The sequence below is a fragment of the Vigna umbellata genome, chromosome 10 (genome assembly GCF_029865625.1).
Source record: "Vigna umbellata cultivar VRB3 chromosome 10, Vumbellata_1.0, whole genome shotgun sequence".
Classification (NCBI taxonomy): Eukaryota; Viridiplantae; Streptophyta; class Magnoliopsida; order Fabales; family Fabaceae; genus Vigna; species Vigna umbellata.
Genome location: NC_142174.1, coordinates 3689329 through 3710835, shown reverse-complemented (window position 1 = coordinate 3710835; position 21507 = coordinate 3689329). Strand labels below are relative to the sequence as shown.

At 36.6% G+C, this 21507-nt stretch overlaps 1 protein-coding gene and 2 pseudogenes across 3 annotated transcripts; 1 reads left to right on the top strand and 2 right to left on the bottom strand.

The window, feature by feature from the left end:
- Positions 1-994: 994 nt before the first annotated feature.
- Positions 995-6845, bottom strand: LOC148191680 (acylamino-acid-releasing enzyme-like). The gene is made up of 8 exons (XM_088100655.1): positions 6838-6845; positions 6666-6748; positions 6455-6576; positions 6282-6360; positions 3352-3529; positions 1891-1951; positions 1624-1746; positions 995-1536 (listed from the first exon to the last, which is right to left on the bottom strand). Exons 1-8 carry the CDS (start codon positions 6843-6845, stop codon positions 1321-1323), a joined length of 870 nt encoding a protein of 289 aa, XP_087956781.1. The 3' UTR covers positions 995-1320.
- A 6806-nt stretch (positions 6846-13651) lies between these two features.
- Positions 13652-16456, top strand: LOC148191679 (protein Iojap-related, mitochondrial-like; annotated as a pseudogene). Its single transcript, XR_015782552.1, has 4 exons — positions 13652-13951; positions 14079-14166; positions 15508-15605; positions 16199-16456. The product of XR_015782552.1 is annotated as a protein Iojap-related, mitochondrial-like (transcript).
- Positions 16457-16824: 368 nt separating this feature from the next.
- Positions 16825-19810, bottom strand: LOC148191678 (protein Iojap-related, mitochondrial-like; annotated as a pseudogene). Its single transcript, XR_015782572.1, has 4 exons — positions 19398-19810; positions 19191-19270; positions 17759-17856; positions 16825-17165 (listed from the first exon to the last, which is right to left on the bottom strand). The product of XR_015782572.1 is annotated as a protein Iojap-related, mitochondrial-like (transcript).
- Positions 19811-21507: the final 1697 nt, after the last annotated feature.

The window sequence follows — 21507 nt, the reverse complement described above, 5'->3', positions numbered from 1 at the left end:
TATATAATATAAACTTTTGTATTATTTAATCATGTTAATTTTATAAAAGTTACTACGTTATCTAATAAAGCTTCAAATTCAAAAACATTTTAAATAATACGACAAGAATTATCACAGAAAAAAAATTAAACTAAGACTTTTTAAAAGAAAAAAATTGCCATAGATGAATAAACTAAATTAGGATTTCAAAAAAGAAAACTTTCTTATCTATAACAATTTTATTAGATTTTACATTTGAAAGCGATTTTATGCATGGAAGACAATGTGTTTAGTTCTCTTTTCTCCTTAATTATTATATGGAAAATGTTATTTGGACAACGAAATTTTGACACCGATTTCACAACGCCACGTGTCAGCTCTTCATTGGCCAAATAAATTGAAAATAAAACAGAGAAAGGGTTACGGGGCGAGGGGTATTTTGGGATTTCGAGGTTAAAATTTTAAGAATTGGGTTTCGTGGTTTAGGGTGGGAAAGACGTTCGTTCAACCCTTCTCGCTCTCTCGCTCTCTCGCTCTCTCGCTCTCTCGCTCTCTCGCTCTCTCGCTCTCTCGCTCTCTCGCTCTCTCGCTCTCTCGTTCTCTCGCTCTCGCTAAGGGTAAAATAGCAATTTTATTGAAATCATTTTAAATCTGCACAAAATGGGAAGGAGTGAAATTTTCATAATCCCGCAAATCATCGCTCTTCAATCCTTCCAAATCGATAAAAACGAACATGATATATTTCATAATTCTATCTTCAGAAATATGTTTGAACAGTACTATCCATGGATGCGAACAACGTAAATAGTACCAATAAAGATGGTAACTCCTCACTCTGACTATCCAAAAGCTACTAAGTACTTACTTGCAACCCATCATAAATTGGAACACGAACATCTTGGGCACCTAATAGGAATAGTGTTGGTGCTTTTACCTGCATAACTCATCAAAATACAAACTATCATTCCAGAATTCAGCTGTAAGATGGACAAAAACAAAACTACCATCTTAAGAGCTTCATCAGTGTGAATACTATATAAAGTACTTCATATACAGAATCAATAGAAAGGACACAAAGGATAAAAGGAGATGAAATTTAAGCTTCATTGCAAGTGAAAAAAATAGGGTCCACTCAGTTTGCTCAAAAGCTTAACAACGTTGCAGGGAGTATCATCGGTAACAGAAGTAATGAGATGCCTATGCCTCTACATTCTTATATTGCAATGAGCAAAGGGTTTTTTATGGTTTACTTTTTAATGATCAAGGTATATTTCTTTTTTCAATATGGTTTTGATGAGAGCTCTTATAAATACCAGCGAAATTCAATCTGCAAGTGTTTATTCAGCTCAATGTACATGCCTTTGAGACGTGTGAAATGGGAGACTTGTTATAAAGGAGAGTCAAATCATCTGCGGAAGGTGGTTCAGTAAAGCAATTTCTGGCAGTGGTTCCACAAGCTTCTACATAGCACCAATCAGGGATATCTGTTGTTCCAATCATCAGTGCAAGGTTACAAACAGGATTGATTGCAGCCGCTGCTACAAACTTGTCTGGTGCCTGCAGCAAATGCAGAGTTCGAATGTTACAGCAAATTGATAATGCAACATGTGAGACAAAAACATCTATTAAGTGGAGTTATTGCACCTGGCCAATCAACTGAATTGTCAGAAAACCACCATGTGAAATGCCCATTACTGTAATCTTAGATGGGCTGGCAAGACCCAAGTTGATGACATGATCTATGGCAGAGAGAACATCATTGACATCCTATATATGAAAAACTAAAGTTAAGGTCCGACCCAGAAAATCTAGCGTATCTATATTGCTAAACTAGCTTATAAATTAAAGCTTTGCTTCTATAGCATAAGCTAATCAAAGTATTTAGCGTCAGAAGTAGAACATAATAAATACCTGAGACCCAACATTCCCTGGAAGAGATTGCAATGCTTCCTCACCAAATCCCAATGAACCTCTGAGAAATAATAACATTATATGAAACCTCAGAATGGACAACTAAAAACATTCTTTATCCATGTTTTGACATCTAAAGGTTCTATAAGCTATACGTGGTCATAATGAGTTTCCTTATGATTGTTGACAATGACATTTATTTCTCTAGAAAAGCAGTCCGAGTAGTGCAAACTTTTAAAAAATATAAATTAAGATGCATATGGAGAATGAAAGACTTGTGTCCAGGAAATTTTATCGAAGTATAATTATTCAGAGTCCTTATAGCATAACAAAAAATTGACCAGCCTTTCACTTTCAACTCCTCAGCGTTTACCATTATGAAGTCTAACTAAACCCTAAACATCCTTCTGTTCACAATTCCCATAATTCATTTCAATTTCTAAATTCCTAATGTAGCTCTTACAGATAGGTATCCACATTTATTTCCCATTCCAATATCAGACTGAGTATTTTTTACTTCACGGGGAAGCTATTTAAACTTCATATATGCTAACATTCTCTTTATTTTCTCTGGTATCTAGTTTTTTTCTACTGTAAACTTGCTTCCTTTTCTAAGGATTCAAATGATAGGATCTACAACCAATCCTCTTTGACAGGTACTTCGAGCTAATGAAGTCAATTAAGCTTGTTTTGCATAAAAAAGGCAATAGTCTTACATCCTTTTTTATGAGTTAAAAGCATAAAAAGTTTCATGTCCTCAATATGTGACCAACTTTTGTTACCAATAATTTCTCTTTTCAAATTAGGTACCTAATAATTTAAAGGTTTAATCCTTTACTACATCCCTATTTATGTACGAATGTCTCAATTGGGTCCTCGTTTTTTAAAGTGTATCAAAATGGTCCTTAATTTTGAAAATTGATATCAATTGAGTCCTTTCCGTTAAGTTGGCTGGACGGCGTTAAAAAAATTGATGAGTGGATGCTGAGATGACGAACGGACGCTCGTCCACCAGCGAACGAACGCTCGTCCATCAGCGAACGAACTCTCGTCCACCACCGAACGAACGGTCGTCCAGTGTGGAACGAACGGTCGTGCAGCAGTAAGAGGTCGACGAGCGTTCGTTCTCTAGTGGACGAGCGTTCGTTCCCTGGACGAGCGTTCGTTCCCTGGTGGACGAGGGTTCGTTCGTCATCTCAGCATCCACTCATCAATTTTCTTAACGCCGTCCAGCCAACTTAACGGAAAGGACTCAATTGATATCAATTTTCAAAATTAAGGACCATTTTGATACACTTTAAAAAACGAGGACCCAATTGAGACATTCGTACATAAATAGGGATGTAGTAAAGGATTAAACCTAATTTAAAATATTTAAGTTTATGATGTTAGTTCCATCTCTCTTGGCATAACAATACTGAACCAAACTAATGATTGGAAGTTCAAGAGTATTTTGGCTACCTGTAATTTACAATCAGCAAGCTGTATCCAACTGTAGATAGAAAAGCCAAATACTTAGAAAAGTATGACAAAGAGACGTCTTGGGGCCCTCCATGAAGGATCACAATTAACGGATCAAATTCAATCTTGGTATTGGTTTTAGAAGACACAAATATAGCTTCAAAAGGTTTTGTAGCACCTGAAATTAAAATTAAAATAGATAGATATAATAGTCAATTGACTGGTCAATAAATTTGAGAAGATTTATTGATAATTAATAAGTGTGTTCCTGAAGTACTGTATCACCAAATAAGTGGTTGCATTGTACAAGACAATCTTCATCAATTTATCAAGTCAAATATTTTCAATAGTCACATACCACAAAGTTCTTTTATGCTCTCTGTTAAATGGTTGTTTATACATAGCCCCCTTATAGTGAACATATAATGTTACGATCTAAGGTAGGGCTAATAATAAGGATTAGAAAGTATATAATTGAAGGAGAATATTTAGTATAAGTTAATTAGAGTAAATAAATATAGTATAAGTTAATTAGAGTAAATAAATATAATATAAGTTAATTAGAGTAAATAAATATATATTTAGGGAAATATTCAATATAAGATATTTATAATTAAGGATATATGCTAGGATAATATACGAAGAGATATTTATATTAAATATAGGGATATTTATATTAAATATTAAATGTAGGGATATTTATATTAAATATTAAATATAGGAATATTTATATTAAATATTAAATATAGGGATATTTATATTAAATATATTCTAGAGAAATATTTAATAAGAGATGGGCGGGAAATAATTAGTATAAATAAAGTTAGAGTCTAGGGTTAAAGACAGGCTTTTGATTATTGAGTTTTGTGACAGACATTATTGTCTTGTGAGGGAGGTTATGCTCTCAAAGTAATTGAAGGAGGTTATGCTCCCAATTATTGTTTACCCTTGTTTATTCAGATATTACCATCAATAAAAGATATTCATTCATCCATTGTTATTCGTTTATTGTTCTATTATGTGTGTTTATTGTTCTGTTACGTGTGAAAGAGTGTGAAAGGTTGTATTTGGCTAGTTTATGTACTCAGGTACGTAACAATTGGTCCGACCTGCCGGATCGTCAAGGGAGGAAACTGCCGGATCCTAATAGAGACGAGTGAAAGACATCATGGAGGGAAGAATGAATGCAATTGAAGGGAGACTGGAGAGCTTGGAGCAGAGACTAAAGAACATGGAGTTCTCCCTAAGGAGGTTGAAGGCAGAGTTGAGTGGAATACGCCATGAAGTCCAAGCTCCAAATGGGAAGGGACTGCTGGAACCGAACGATAGTGGACTAACGGATCCGAACGTGAGCGAACTGCCAGAACCGAACGATAGCAGACTGCTGGATCCGAACGTGAAAGAACGGACGGAACCTATAGAGAGAGGACTTACCGAGCCGAACGGGAGGAGACGGCCAGAACCGAGGATGAGAAAACTACCTGAACCAAACGGTCTAGTATTGGAAGGAAGAATGAAGACTTTGGAAGGAAGGGCAAATGGAAGAATCAATACCCTGGAGAGAACAATGGAGTCTGTGAAGAGATGGGCCGACAAAAAGAACAGGAGGCTTGCAGTGTTTGGTACACTGGCGGAAGGAAGAGAGCGACGTGAAGTACTGAAAGACATTGAAAACCATTCCCTCAGGGCTTATGGTTCAGGAGAAGTGGTAACCAGAATGCTGGACGAAGAATGGAAGACATTAGAGAAGGTTTTACCACCACCCGAACCTCCAGACATGAATTGATGAGGAGCCATGAGATCCAGCTCCCCGTTTCCAACCTTGAGGACAAGGTTGTTTTGCAGCGGGGTGTAATGTTACGATCTAAGGTAGGGCTAATAATAAGGATTAGAAAGTATATAATTGAAGGAGAATATTTAGTATAAGTTAATTAGAGTAAATAAATATAGTATAAGTTAATTAGAGTAAATAAATATAGTATAAGTTAATTAGAGTAAATAAATATATATTTAGGGAAATATTCAATATAAGATATTTATAATTAAGGATATATGCTAGGATAATATACGAAGAGATATTTATATTAAATATAGGGATATTTATATTAAATATTAAATGTAGGGATATTTATATTAAATATTAAATATAGGAATATTTATATTAAATATTAAATATAGGGATATTTATATTAAATATATTCTAGAGAAATATTTAATAAGAGATGGGCGGGAAATAATTAGTATAAATAAAGTTAGAGTCTAGGGTTAAAGACAGGCTTTTGATTATTGAGTTTTGTGACAGACATTATTGTCTTGTGAGGGAGGTTATGCTCCCAAAGTAATTGAAGGAGGTTATGCTCCCAATTATTGTTTACCTTTGTTTATTCAGATATTACCATCAATAAAAGAGATTCATTCATCCATTGTTATTAGTTTATTGTTCTATTACGTGTGTGAGAGTGTGAAAGGGTGTATTTGGCTAGTTTACGTACTCAGGTACGTAACATATAAACTAAAGCTTCATTTCTACTTTCTTGTTTCTTTGTCAATAAAATCAAGATTTTATGCAAGATATAATACATAGTATTATCTTCATGCACCAATCAAAAGCTAACTTTTGTTCATTTTCCCTTTTAGGAGAGGACATGGTGGGGACAGTGCATGTTGGGGAGAGTGGAGGGAACAATCACAGTATGATTTTCAATAGTGAATTTAGTCCCATATGTTTAAATTTCATCACATGAATCAGATTAATTCACCTCATTATTGACGAGCAGTATATGGATTGAATTTCATAAATCTAATAGGATACCTTATCAGTTGGATTCTGAGAATACACAGATACAAATTAAAGCATATCTGAAATTTCATTAAGTCATTCAACTTAGCACTGAATATCCACGAGAAAGAAACCGGAATAACTTGAAAACCTTTTGTTTGACCAGCATGAGCATCCTTAACTGAGATCCTCAGTATACCAGACTGGAGAGAGGACAGCAAAGATCTAACCTGCAGCCAAAATCCTATGATTCGCTTCTAAATAGAATGACATATGTTTGCAACAATGATTTCTGATAATATCTGACAAGAAAATAGAACAAACCTTGTCAGAGCATCTGAATATGGGACTGGATATATTTGACCAACTCCATGTAGTATTGTTTGTCTCCTTCTTAATGGCCTTTCCATACCTTACTTGAGCAAAATCAACCGGACTGCTGGAAACTGCAAAAGGATTAACAAAGAAAAACGATAAAACATATTCCTCTACTTCAAAAGTCCCAGGTATTGACAAATTGAGCAGTTGTTTTTACTGGCAACAATATTGTTCCCATCCAGCGTAAGAAGATTCCACGAGAAAGTTGGATCTACAGGGCTGATATGTACTATCTCCCCACTATAATGTGATGAAAAAAGAATTGATAATAAAGAATACACAACCTTTGATAAATGGAATAAAAAACATTCCTGTTGTTATTTACTTACCTCAGCATATTCACTGAGAGCAGAACTTCACTGCTGTGCCAGATGGATGATATAATCATTGTGCAGTTGTCAGATAACCAAGGATTACTATGAATAGTGGTACAATAAAGCCCAGGGAAGCAACCGTCTTCAGCGCACATCACAACAGGAATCTCCAAAATTGATTGAAAAGACTGAGTTATTAACCGAAAACAATATGCACTAATTGACATATGCTTAGATCTCACTAAGAGAAGGGGTAGGATGAAGAAGAGAAAAGAATCTTATTTATAGCACCAAGTATCATATGATGTTTTGTTTTGTAAAATAGCAAGGATCCTCAATACTAACATAAACAATCTGAAAATCACAAATGAAAAACTACATGGCCTATGTGATCCAACAACTTAGACTTGAATCCAGTGTATTTAATAAATGAACTAGATGAGAAAGTAACAAAAAGGTTCACTCTAAGTTATTAAAGAATGCAGTTAAACCAAATACATTAAAATCAAACTGGCCACATAGGAAGATCTTACGATGTCGTCAATTTTGGAAGATTGGAAAGGTTTTCCATTAGTTAGCCAATCAATTCTGTGAAGTGAATTTGTAGCATTATGCACTCCAGAGTCCACAGCACTTCTTGCAGATAAAAACACAAGAAATTTTCCATCTGGACTGGTGGAAAATTCATGAACAACGGTCAGAATATTAAGAACATGTTACGTACCCGAGTACATGAACTTGCAACTCACACCCTTTTACACTCCCACAGATAATAAATAATGGAATTTGACGGAATAAAACACTTTATTAACTGGAAATATTGGTATCACAATAAACAACCAATAACTGGGAGCAGGGTGTCCGTCAGTTACCTGAGAGCCTAACCTCTCCTACAAAACTCCTTAATAAAAAAACCTCCTCTAAACCCTAGGTTCCTCCTTTATTAATACTAATTACTCCTTCCCAAAAAGGTAAAGAATAATAGTAACTATGCCTATTTATTATAATTATCTGGTAAGAATATTTCTATCCTTATTTACTATATTTACTTCTATAATATCCTGAGGTACGTCCTTTGAATTTCCCGCCTATCCTAACTGTTGTCAGTTAGGATGCTCATTGTTGCTTCCACTCGCTTAGGATGCTCTTCGTCGCCCCACTCGCTCAGCCCTCTTTTTTTCTTCCCCCTACCGTTCGGCCATCGTGCTCCCCCTTTCAGCCGTTCGGCCATCGTGCTTCCTTTCAGCCGTTCGGCCCCCGTGCTTCCTTTCAACCGTTCGGCCCTCGTGCTTCCCCCTTTCCACCGTTCGGTCATCGTACTCCCCCCTTTCAACCGTTCGGCCACCGTCCTCCCCCCTTTCAACCGTTCGGCCACCGTCCTCTACCGTACGGACCCCCCCTCTCTCTCCTATATCTTCTTCTCTTGTAAACTCGCCAGCCCCAACACACTCACTAAGTTCCAGCTCCACTCCCTACTTCTCACAAGTCTCTACAAGTTGGGTAATTGATGGGAAAAGGGCTTGTAGTGAATGGAAACAAAGAAAATGGCTAAGGCTCAAAAGAAAGGTACAATGGTTAAACTGAAGTGGTTAAGCTAAATGGCTATGGAAAAAGAATGCCTAAATCATGTCTAAATTCTACCAAGAGCAAGCTTATCACAGAGAATCAATACAAAATCAGAATTAAAATTCAAACATGCATGAAATCACACAAGAAAGACAAAAATTGGGCCCAAAATCTCTCAAGGTTAAGAATTTGCTAAAATTTGAGTTTCTACCCTCTTTTATGCAAAAATTGCTTCATTGGACTGAACTTAGATGCAAAAATAATGCTAAGACTACTTCTATTTGAATCTAAAGCAGAAAACACAATTAAACGTTCTAATTAAAGAAAATGAAACCAAGAAATGCATTAAATCAACAAGAAATGAATAAAAGCATGAAATAGAACCTAACAGAACCTAGAAATATCTAAAAGCTATTTACAATCTAGACAACTAAGGCAAAACAATATGTAACTAATAAGAACCTAAACCAAAGCTCTACAAAGTAAAACAGCAAAAGGAAAAGGAAGAGAAAATCTAAACCAAAGCTAAGACACAAGTATGTTCAACCTAAACAAATTAATACAGACAGAATGTAACTAAGAAAAACTAACCCAACTAGAATAGATTCAACTAAGACCTCAACAGCTTCTAACAAAAACTTCTATGCAAAAAGAAACAATAAAAGGGAAAAGAAATAAGCAAGCAAGAGGCAATAAGAAACCTAAAGCAATGAACCTAAGGAGAAAAGACATTAACCTAACAGATCCTAATTACAAGTCTATAAAGGAAATAGCAAAAAGGGAAAAGAAAGAAACCTACACAATTCTAATAACCTATAACTATTAAAACATAGACGTAAAAAATGAAAAGAAACTTGAAACAGTATATAAGATGAAAAGAACCTACTAAGGAATGCTAGCTCAAGACTCAAACAGAACCTAATATACGAAAACTAAAGCAAGGAAACAAAGGTCAGAATAGAAACTAATGACAGAATAAGATCCTAAAATAAGAAAATAGAAATGAAAGAGATCTAAAAAAAACTTACAATCAGTCTTAAACTACCTATCAAAGACAGATTAACCAACCTAAAGAAATTCTAAAACAGATTTAAAAGTAAAAGAACCTAAGCTCAAAATGAATGAAAGAATTAAACTAAAACAGATTATGAAAGTAGGTATATTTACAGCTTCAGAAACCAAATCAGACCTAAACTAAAGGGAAACAAAACATCGTCGGAAAAAAAAATTTACCCCTATTTATTACTAAAACTAATGCTAAACAGATCTATATTTACATTAAAACAAAAATTTCAACCTATACCTTCCCACCCCACACTAAAGAGCACATTGCCCTCAATGTGTTACGTATCCGAGTACGTGAACTTGCCACTCACACCCTTTTACACTCCCGCAGGTAATAAACAATGGAATTTGACGGAATAAAACACTTTATTAACTGGAAATATTGGTATCACAATAAACAACCAATAACTGGGAGCAGGGTCTCCGTCAGTTACCTGAGAGCCTAACCTCTCTTACAAAACTCCTTAATCAAAAAACCTCCCCTAAACCCTAGGTTCCTCCTTTATTAATACTAATTACTCCTTCCCAAAAAGGTAAAGAATAATAGTAATTATGCCTATTTATTATAATTATCTGGTAAGAATATTTCTATCCTTATTTACTATATTTACTTCTATAATATCCTGAGGTACATCCTTTGAATTTCCCGCCTATCCTAAGTGTTGTCAGTTAGAACGCTCGTTGTTGCTTCCACTCACTTAGGACGCTCGTCGTCGCCCCACTCGCTCAGCCCTCTTTTTCTCTTCCCCTTACCGTTCGGCCATCGTGCTCTCCCCTTTCAGTCGTTCGGCCCTCGTGCTTCCTTTCAACCGTTTGGCCCTCGTGCTTCCCCTTTTCCACCGTTCGGTCATCGTGCTCCCCCTTTCAACCGTTCGGCCACCGTCCTCCCCCCTTTCAACCGTTCGGCCACCGTCCTCTACCGTACGGACCCCCTCTCTCTCCTATATCTTCTTCTCTCGTAAACTCGCCAGCCCCTAACATTACCCACCTCCTTAAGATCAACCTTGTCCTCAAGGTTGAAGTCTGGATATTGATCTCGGATGGTTATGGCATCTTCCCATGTTGCCCCGTCCGGTCCTCCCTCTTGCCACTCGATCAACACTTCCTGTCGTTCGTCCTCTCCTTGTTGCACCTGCCTTTTATCCAGAACTCTGATCGGCCAGGGAGACGGTCCCTCCATCTCTAAGTCTATGGGTAACTCTTTCTCCACACTGTTCTCCCCCACGGCCTTCTTTAATTGCGACACATGGAATACTGGATGTATCCGCGCGGTTTCGGGTAGTTGCAACTTAAATGCCACTTCTCCTATCTGTTGTATGACTAGGAAAGGTCCAAAACCGAGTGGCTAGTTTAGAATGCAGTGTGGACGGCATCGACGTCTGTCGGTGGGGTCTGATCTTTAGATACACCCAATCTCCCACCTCCACATTGGATGGTCTTCTTGCCTTGTCGGCTTGCCTCACCATTAATTCTTGAGCCCTGGCTAGATGGAATTTTAGCTGGTTGAGTGCCTCATCCCTCGTCTGTAACTCCTAGTCGACGGCTTCAACTAAGGTTTCCCACGGAACGAACCTGTGCAGTGAGGGAGGAGACCTCCCATATACGGTTTCAAATGGGGTGCATCTCGCCGACTCTTGATAGTTGGTATTATACCAATATTCCGCCCAAGGTAGTACTATGCTCCATCCCTTTGGTTGTTCTGAGCAGAAGCATCTCAGATAACCCTCCAATACCCTATTCACGACCTCAGTCTGTCCATCGGATTCAGGATGATAGGCGGTGCTCATCTTAAGTTGAGTTCCTTGTAATTTAAACAACTCCTTCCAAAAATTACTCAGGAACAGTGGATCTCGGTCACTCACGATAGATATTGGCACCCCATGCAACCGGACAATCTCCTTTACAAACACTTCAGCTACGATTCGAGCAGAATAGGGATGTTTCACTGGTATGAAGTGTCCATATTTGCTGAGGCGGTCTACCACTACCAGCACAGCATCATACCCGTGGGACTTGGGCAACTTAACGATAAAATCCATGCTTATCTCCTCCCAAATGGCGTTGGGTATGGGTAAAGGTTGTAACAACCCCTGCGGAGAGGATGACAGATATTTATGTTGTTGACATACCAGGCAGCTTGCAACAAAGTCAGTTACGACTTTCTTCATTCCTACCCAATAAAGAGATTGCGCCACCTTGCGATAAGTCCGATATACCCCTGAGTGTCCTCCTGTTTGCGTGGTATGAAACTCGGCTATCAACTTGGGCACCCAAGCCGATCGGGCAGACAGCACTAGCCTCCCCTTATAGTGTAACCTCTCGTGTTCCAGAGTGAACGAGGGATGTGAGTTGGGGTCTTTCCTCAAATCTTCTATCACCTTCTTTAACTCTTCATCTGCCTCAACTTCTTCCAGAATCTCCCTGAAGTCTTGCCAGTAAGGTCTAGCCACAGCCCTCAATTCCTTTTCTTCCTGTGGATCATCCTCTTCCTTCCGTCCTTTTCTTCCTGTGGATCATCCTCTTCCTTCCGTGATAGGGCGGCTGCTACCTTGTTGGTGACACCTCATTTGTACACAATTTCAAAGTCATAACCCAGGAGCTTCGCAATCCAATTCTGCTGATTCTGAGTGGTGATGCGCTGATCCAAAAGGTACTTCAGGCTCCTTTGATCGGTGTGAACCACAAACCGTTGTCCTAAGAGGTAAGGCCTCCAGTGTTGTATGGCTAAAACCAACGCCATTAATTCCTTCTCATATATCGATTTACTCAATGACCCCTCGGATAAAGCTTTACTAAAGAAAGCTATGGGTTTCTTTCCTTGCATGAGTACCGCTCCTACCCCTCTTCCCGATGCATCACACTCAATGTGGAAAGGCTGGTCAAAATCAGGTAGAACCAGCACTGGTGCAGTAGTGATGGCCTTCTTTAACCTTGAAATAGCTTCCTCTGCTTGCTCCGTCCATGTAAACTGCCCCTTTTTAAGGTCGGTCAAGGGTTTGGCAATCTTCCCATAATCCTTCACAAACCTCCTATAGTATCCTGTCAGACCCAGAAATCCCCTCAAAGCCTTCACCGTCTTAGGTTTTTCCCAGTCTATCACGGCCCTTACTTTGTCTTCGTCCATTTCTACACCCCTCGCGGATATTCGATGTCCCAAATAGCCTATTTGAGTTTTGTCGAACTCACATTTTTTTCTGTTGGCCACCCACCTATTGGCCACGAGTTCCCTTAGCACCGTCCCCACATGCTCTAAGTGTTCCTTCCAGGATCGGCTATACACCAATATATCATCAAAGAACACCAGTACGAATTTTCGCAGGTAGGGCTGCATCAGGCTGTTCATTGCACTTTGGAATGTGGCTGGTGCGTTGGTGAGACCGAACGGCATCACCATGAATTCGTAGTGACCCTGGTGCGTCCGAAAGGCCGTTTTCTCTATGTCTCCATCTCCCATTCGGATCTGGTGGTAGCCTGACTTCAAATCCACCTTCGAAAAATATTTGGCCCCTCTCAGTTCGTCTAGCAATTCCTCTATCAGTGGGATACAGAATTTGTCGGGTACCGTGGCTCGGTTAAGGGCCCTATAATCCACACTTAGTTTTCTTTTATTACTGCAATCCACTAGATCAAGGACCAAGAATGGGAAATGTTGAAAACTGAGTTCTTAGAATCCATCTATGAAACTATTAACACACAGTAGACAAATAGAAAAAAATTTAACATTTTAGTGAATTTAAATAGGTTTAATATTATTTTGACCTCAATATTTATTGAAATTATTCAATAAAATCTTTTAATTTATTTTGATGAATGTAATGCTTATATTTATTAGAAAGAATCTATATTTATTATATGTTAAATTGAAGTTGGTACTATTTAAATGATAAGAATGCTAAAATATATATGTCAGATTGAATAATTGAATCACATTATTAACCACTAAACAAATTACTACCGATTTAATTAAAAGAATCATAAAAAAAACTAGAAGATTACAATACACAATTTGATAATATGAACAAAACGGTATTAACGATTTAATTAATGCTTTTAATCAAATTCAACCCAAAATACAACAGAGAAAAATTGCAAATGCGGATAGATTAATGGCAGCGAAAAAAAAACTAGAAATGAAAACGGCGTCGTCACGTTACCAAGGGTTATTCACAAACTCACTCGTACTGCTCTAGTTTGATTTGAGCGTGGAACTGGAATGTGGGGGCTTCTTCGAACTAGAACGTGTTTGTGATATTCAGAGGCCCTTCTTCTTCATCAACCAAGGAAGAAGAAGGTATGGTTCTGTTCTTTGTCCGCCGTTGACGGCCGTAATTGCCTTTTGGACCTGCCGGAGATCGAGAAGGTTCTGATGGATATCAAAGCTGACGACGTTAAGGTGATACCGGTTCCCAAGCACTGCGATTGGGCCGATTTCATGGTTCTCGCCACTGGCAGGTCCACCTGGCACGTCAAGAACATAGCCCAAGCCCTAATTTACAAGGCACCACACCCTCCTTCCTTCGTCCTTTTTATCGCTATATTTGCATTATTGATTTTCGATTGAAACTCAAAAGTGATTTTCATTTTTGTTTTTCTTCCGACTTATGTATATTTGTGTAATTAACCAGGCCAAACAGAAACAGAGAGGAGCTGAACGAATGATGCTACCGAGTGTAGAAGGGGAAGAGGGAGGAAAGTGTATAGTCATTGACTCTGGTATCTCGTGCTTTTGTAATCATTTTTGTGTTCATTTTGTTGAGTTTAGAAAATCCATTAGGGGTCGTTTCGACAATCTTCTTCAATAGATAGTTTTTTTGATTAAAATTAATTTATACATACCCAAATTTGTAGAATTGTTCTTATATAAGTTTTAGTTTTTGTTTTTTTTTATCTTTTACTTTGTGCAATGAGCTAATTTAACTTACCTTCTCTTTTTTAATTTTTCTCACCTAAAGTCATTTTCAAGAAATTTGTCCAAACAGAACTGCAAGTAAAGAAAATTGCAGTAGCGATAATGGCTGATAACAGATACAATGTCATGAATTAGCATCTTGACTGCATTTGCTAAATGTTATGTTCTTTTAGGAATGTTAGGTATTCACAGGCTTTTCCAATAATTAATATTTACGAAGAACTAGTTTACTATCTTTAATGGGGTCTTCTTTTTCAGAGAGGTCTATTCCATCCACACGATAGATGTTGTGTGATGTTATAAATTAGTAAACCAATATGCAGATACTGGTTGAAACTCACATCAGAGAGCTACTCATGCAGTTTAAGTGGAGACTTATACTCGATCCTAGCTAATTGATCTACCTGTGTGACAAATTACTAGTTCGTTAGTACTAGAAAGTTGTTAAATTAACTTGTTGGTTCCACAACATTATGGTCTTAGCGTATGTTGCTCTGCGTGATATTCATTAAATCAAACAAGATAATGAGTTTAGTCTCAGCATGGTATCAGTTTCTACACTCTACAACCTCTGATTTTCTTTCTTGCACTTATTCGAGTTTCTTCACTGGTGAATGGAGCCCGCGAATTACCACTCTTGGGTGATTAGGGATGACAAGGTAAGACGGGTGCTGTAAAAAGGTGTGGGTAGGTTGAACATTTAAGCCCGTCAATCTGCATGGGGCAGTATAACCTGCAGCCCATTGGCCAAAGTGTGGGTGAGCCTGCCCCTCAACATGCATGACTCTTCTATTGAAGAATTAACTGAATTTTGTCTGTTACAACTAATCTAACATTGTGGTTTAATTCTTTTTATCTATTTCGGGAGGTGTTGCAATTTAGTGATTCTTTCATGTTAACTTTTCATTGCTCAGCGCATGCGGTGGCTTGACAAGGCTTCGGGGAAAAAATTACTTTGTTAGTCTTTAGGGTTTAATAGGTCCTTTCTCTGTCACTTTCCTTCTATCAGTCTATTATTTTTGGTGATGTATGATTTGCTAGATCGGTGAACATTGCTTTTTATGTTATGAAAACTTTCAATTATTGGATTTATAGTTCTAACATGCCTTGCTTTCCCTTTTTGGTTCATTTTTTTTTATGTTTAGGTAAAGTGATAGTTCATGCACTTGATGAAAAGGCCAGAGCTTACTACAATTTGGAGGGTCTTTGGACCCGAGGGACAATTCAAAATGAACCTGATGGGGTAAGTACGAGGCTAGCTTATATTCGTTTTAAGTAGTAAGATAGTTAGATATAGTTTGGGTTTGTTACAGGTTTACTATTTAATCATTTTTTGATTTATAGCTTATATTTACACGGTCATACCTACCAAATTTTTTATTGGTTAATAGTGTAGATAACAGCGCACCAAATAAAACTCAATTTGAAAACCATTAGGTGGAATTCACCATTTCTTACTTCTGTGCCTGCCACCTTAACATTCATTCACTACTTGGATTTATATTGTGATGGTATTGCCACACCAAATCTTCCTATGGATTAGGCGTTGTGATTGAGGCCAATTCCTGTACCAGTTTGTGTCAAGAGTAGTTCAAAATGGTACTTTAAGTTATTCTTGGTGGAGGTCTTAGAGCAGGCATTCGATGGGTTTTGGGGGCTCGCGCGAGTTATCTGATTAGGCTTATGTTAGTGTATATGGCTTGGTTCAACTGGGCTTGAGCAATTACATAGACATATGTCTTTATTATTTTTATTATGATGATGAATATGTATTCTTGAGATAAATACTGTAGGATGAATGATTCGAATGATCATTTTTCTTTTTACTGATTGTAGCTTTTACAAAAAGCTTTGGTGAAGGTTCGTCGAAAAAAAATTCGAAGAAACCTGCACAAAAGAATGCTTAATTGGTGTCTCAATGTAAACAACCTTTTAAAACTGTAGCTTCTGACTGCATATGATCTAGACAATTTAGAAGTTTGTATATATATCACGGTTTTCTGATCTGTTATTTTAGTTGTTTTGAATACAAATTTTGTTAGGGTTGTCTAGCAGCAATAGTAACGATAGAAAAGAGGTAACATTGAAGCTGTCCATCATCATGCACTCCACTTTTATTTTTGGTGAGTCATGAATCGTTATCGGACCATGGACTTTTACATCACCTACATAAATATGTGAATTAAAAAACCTGTTCACAAACAGAAAATAATATATATATATATATATATATATATATTTTTGTCACCTAGGAGAATGAGATGTATGTTTAATATATATATATATATATATATATATATATATATATATATTTTTGTCACCTAGGAGAATGATATATATATATTTTTGTCACCTAGGAGAATGAGATGTATGTTTAATATATATATATATATATATATATATATATATATATATTTGTATATATATTATTTTTTGTTTGTAAACAAGTTTTTTAATTCACATATTTATGTAGGTGATGTAAAAGTCCAGGCTCCGGTAACGATTCATGACTCATCAAAAATAAAAGGTGAGTGCATGATGATGGACAACTTCAATGTTATCTCTTTTTTATCTTTACCATTGCAGTTAGACAACCCTAACAAAATTTGTATTAAAAACAACTAAAATAACACATCAGAAAACCGTGATATGTATACAAACTTCTAAATTGTCTAAATCAGATGCAGTCAGAAGCTATAGTTTTAAAAGGTTGTTTACATTGAGACACCAATTAAGCATTCTTTTGTGCAGGTTTCTTCGAATTGTTTTTTCAACGAACCTTCACCAAAGCTTTTTGTAAATCCTACAATCAGTAAAAAGAAAAGTGATCATTCGAAACATTCATCCTACAGTATTTAACTCAAGAATACATATTCATCATCATAATAAAAATAATAAAGACATATGTTTATGTAATTGCTCAAGCCCAGTTGAACCAAGCCATATACACTAACATAAGCCTAATCAGATAACTCGCGCGAGCCCCCAAAACCCATCGAATGCCTGCTCTAAGACCTCCACCAAGAATAACTTAAAGTACCATTTTGAACTACTCTTGACACAAACTGGTACAGGAATTGGCCTCAATCACAACGCCTAATCCATAGGAAGATTTGGTGTGGCAATACCATCACAATATAAATCCAAGTAGTGAATGAATGTTAAGGTGGCAGGCACAGAAGTAAGAAATGGTGAATTCCACCTAATGGTTTTCAAATTGAGTTTTATTTGGTGCGCTGTTATCTACACTATTAACCAATAAAAAATTTGGTAGGTATGACCGTGTAAATATAAGCTATAAATCAAAAAATGATTAAATAGTAAACCTGTAACAAACCCAAACTATATCTAACTATCTTACTACTTAAAACGAATATAAGCTAGCCTCGTACTTACCCCATCAGGTTCATTTTGAATTGTCCCTCGGGTCCAAAGACCCTCCAAATTGTAGTAAGCTCTGGCCTTTTCATCAAGTGCATGAACTATCACTTTACCTAAACATAAAAAAAAATGAACCAAAAAGGGAAAGCAAGGCATGTTAGAACTATAAATCCAATAATTGAAAGTTTTCATAACATAAAAAGCAATGTTCACCGATCTAGCAAATCATACATCACCAAAAATAATAGACTGATAGAAGGAAAGTGACAGAGAAAGGACCTATTAAACCCTAAAGACTAACAAAGTAATTTTTTCCCCGAAGCCTTGTCAAGCCACCGCATGCGCTGAGCAATGAAAAGTTAACATGAAAGAATCACTAAATTGCAACACCTCCCGAAATAGATAAAAAGAATTAAACCACAATGTTAGATTAGTTGTAACAGACAAAATTCAGTTAATTCTTCAATAGAAGAGTCATGCATGTTGAGGGGCAGGCTCACCCACACTTTGGCCAATGGGCTGCAGGTTATACTGCCCCATGCAGATTGACGGGCTTAAATGTCCAGCCTACCCACACCTTTTTACAGCACCGGTCTTACCTTGTCATCCCTAATCACCCAAGAATGGTAATTCGCTGGCTCCATTCACCAGTGAAGAAACTCGAATAAGTGCAAGAAAGAAAATCAGAGGTTGTAGAGTGTAGAAACTGATACCATGCTGAGACTACACTCATTATCTTGTTTGATTTAATGAATATCACGCAGAGCCCTAAGACAATAATGTTGTGGAACCAACAAGTTAATTTAACAACTTTCTAGTACTAACGAACTAGTAATTTGTCACGCAGGTAGATCAATTAGCTAGGATAGAGTATAAGTCTCCACTTAAACTGCATCAGTAGCTCTCTGATGTGAGTTTCAACCAATAGCTGCATATTGGTTTACTAATTTATAACATCACACAACATCTATCGTGTGGATGGAATAGACCTCTCTGAAAAAGAAGACCCCATTAAAGATAGTAAACTAGTTCTTCGTAAATATTAATTATTGGAAAAGCCTGTGAATACCTAACATTCCTAAAAGAACATAACATTTAGCAAATGCAGTCAAGATGCTAATTCATGACATTGTATCTGTTAGCAGCCATTATCGCTACTGCAATTTTCTTTACTTGCAGTTCTGTTTGGACAAATTTCTTGAAAATGACTTTAGGTGAGAAAAATTAAAAAAGAGAAGGTAAGTTAAATTAGCTCATTGCACAAAGTAAAAGATAAAAAAAAACAAAAACAAAAAGTTATATAAGAACAATTCTACGAATTTGGGTATGTATAAATTAATTTTAACAGAAAAAACTATCTATTGAAGAAGATTGACCAAACGACCCCTAATGGATTTTCTAAACTCAACAAAATGAACACAAAAATGATTACAAAAGCACGAGATACCAGAGTCAAGTACTATCCACTTTCCTCCCTCTTCCCCTCGGTAGCATCATTCGTTCAGCTCCTCTCTGTTTCTGTTTGGCCTAGTTAATTACACAAATATACATAAGTAGGAAGAAAAACAAAAATGAAAACCACTTTTGAGTTTCAATCGAAAATCAATAATGCAAATATAGCGATAAAAATGACGAAGGAAGGAGGGTGTGGTGCCTTGTAAATTAGGGCTTGGGCTATGTTCTTGACGTGCCAGGTGGACCTGCCAGTGGCGAGAACCATGAAATCGGCCCAATCGCAGTGCTTGGGAACCGGTATCACCTTAACGTCGTCAGCTTTGATATCCATCAGAACCTTCTCGATCTCCGGCAGATTCAGAAGGCAATTACGGCCGTCAACGGCGGACAAAGAACAGAACCCTACCTTCTTCTTCCATGATTGATGAAGAAGAAGGGCCTCTGAATATCGCAAACACGTTCTAATTCGAAGAAGCCCCCACATTCCAGTTCCACGCTCAAATCAAACTAACTAGAGCAGTACGAGTGAGCCTGTGAATAACCATTGGTAACGCGACGACGCTGTTTTCATTTCTAGTTTTTTTTTTTTGCTGCCATTAATCTATCCGCATTTGCAATTTTTCTCTGTTGTATTTTGGGTTGAGTTTGATTAAAAGCATTAATTAAATCGTTAATACCGTTTTTTTCATATTATCAAATTGTGTATTGTAATCTTCTAATTTTTTTTATGATTCTTTTAATTAAATCGGTAGTAATTTGTTTAGTGGATAATAATGTGATTCAATTATTCAATCTGACATATATATTTTAGCATTCTTATCATTTAAAATAGTACCAACTTCAATTTAACATATAATAAATATAGATTCTTTCTAATAAATATAAGCATTACATTCATCAAAATAAATTGAATAAATATTGAGGTCAAAATAATATTAAACCTATTTAAATTCACTAAAATGTTAATTTTTTTTTCTAAAACCTTCGATAATTCAGTTTGTAGAAATTTATTTATCGTAAGACTGTGAAATATGTGTTGGTGAATATGATTAAGACTTTACATCTTTTCTCTCTTTGCCACAAAACCTATTATGTAACTTGGTGAAATGATTAACTATGTGAAGAAATTGCTATGTTGTCAACCAATTTAATATATATATATATATATATATATATATATATATATATATATATATATATATATATTGTGAGAACCTTATTTAATTAGCACACAAATCCACTCTCTGATCCTCATTTAATGCACCTGGCCACGTCAAAACCCACTCACTTCCACTCTGCATGCGCCTGCCAAGTGTCAAGGCTGGAACCTTTGGAAATTTGTAGTGGAAGACAAGTGGCATCCGTGAATTGGACACTCGTCCTACGTGAGAAGGGAAATGATTTTCTGAAAAACCTTCTCCCCATTCACGCATACACCTTTCTTCTTCCTCTGAACCAAATGTTTCAAATTCTCCAGCTTCTCTCTAAACCGTTTTCATCTTCTCTCTAAGATAACTCACCGTCATTCTCTCCGATCCCATTTCAGACATCGTAGAAACCTTCCCTGCACTGTGAGCATCATTCTGAACCGAACAAAACTGAGAACTGAACTGGTAAGTTCTCGTCTCTGCACCTTCATCTATTTAGTTCATGCGAACCAAATTCTGGTTGCATGCATGAGTTATAGGTCTGAACTTTGTGTCATTTTGGTATCTTAGATTTAGTGAAAATCGTGGAGTGATTCGTTGGGTAGAAAGCTGTGAGTGATCGAGAGAAAACCTTAAGCATTTGGAAGTGCACTACTGAACCAGGTAAGGGAAGCTTTAGTAATTTAGTTTAATACTGGTTTGATGTCTATGACAGTAATGAAGTGTGCTGGTTGTCTAAAATGTATGAATTATATGAATTTTGAGTGTGTCTGAATAAGCATGGTTGCACTGGATGTATATTATGAATGTTGTTTGAATCGTATGCATAGAATGAGATGTATGATTTGGAATATAATAGAATTTCTGTATGATTTGGAATGATAATGTTTTGAACTGGATGTTGATGATGATATGTTTGAACTGGAAAATGGAAAATTTTGTATTGATGAAATGATAATATGAATTCTGTAATGTATGAGATTTATGTTAGAGATAAATTCTAAGAATGGATCGTATGAAAATTGTGAAGTTAATGAGAATGAAAAAATCTGGAAATCTGATCTCCTCTGATTGATGATGTACGTTCGTCATCGAACGGTCTTATACCGTTCGGTTTCTTGGAAAATAACTTTGAATAAGGAGTCTTTCATTTGGAAAGGA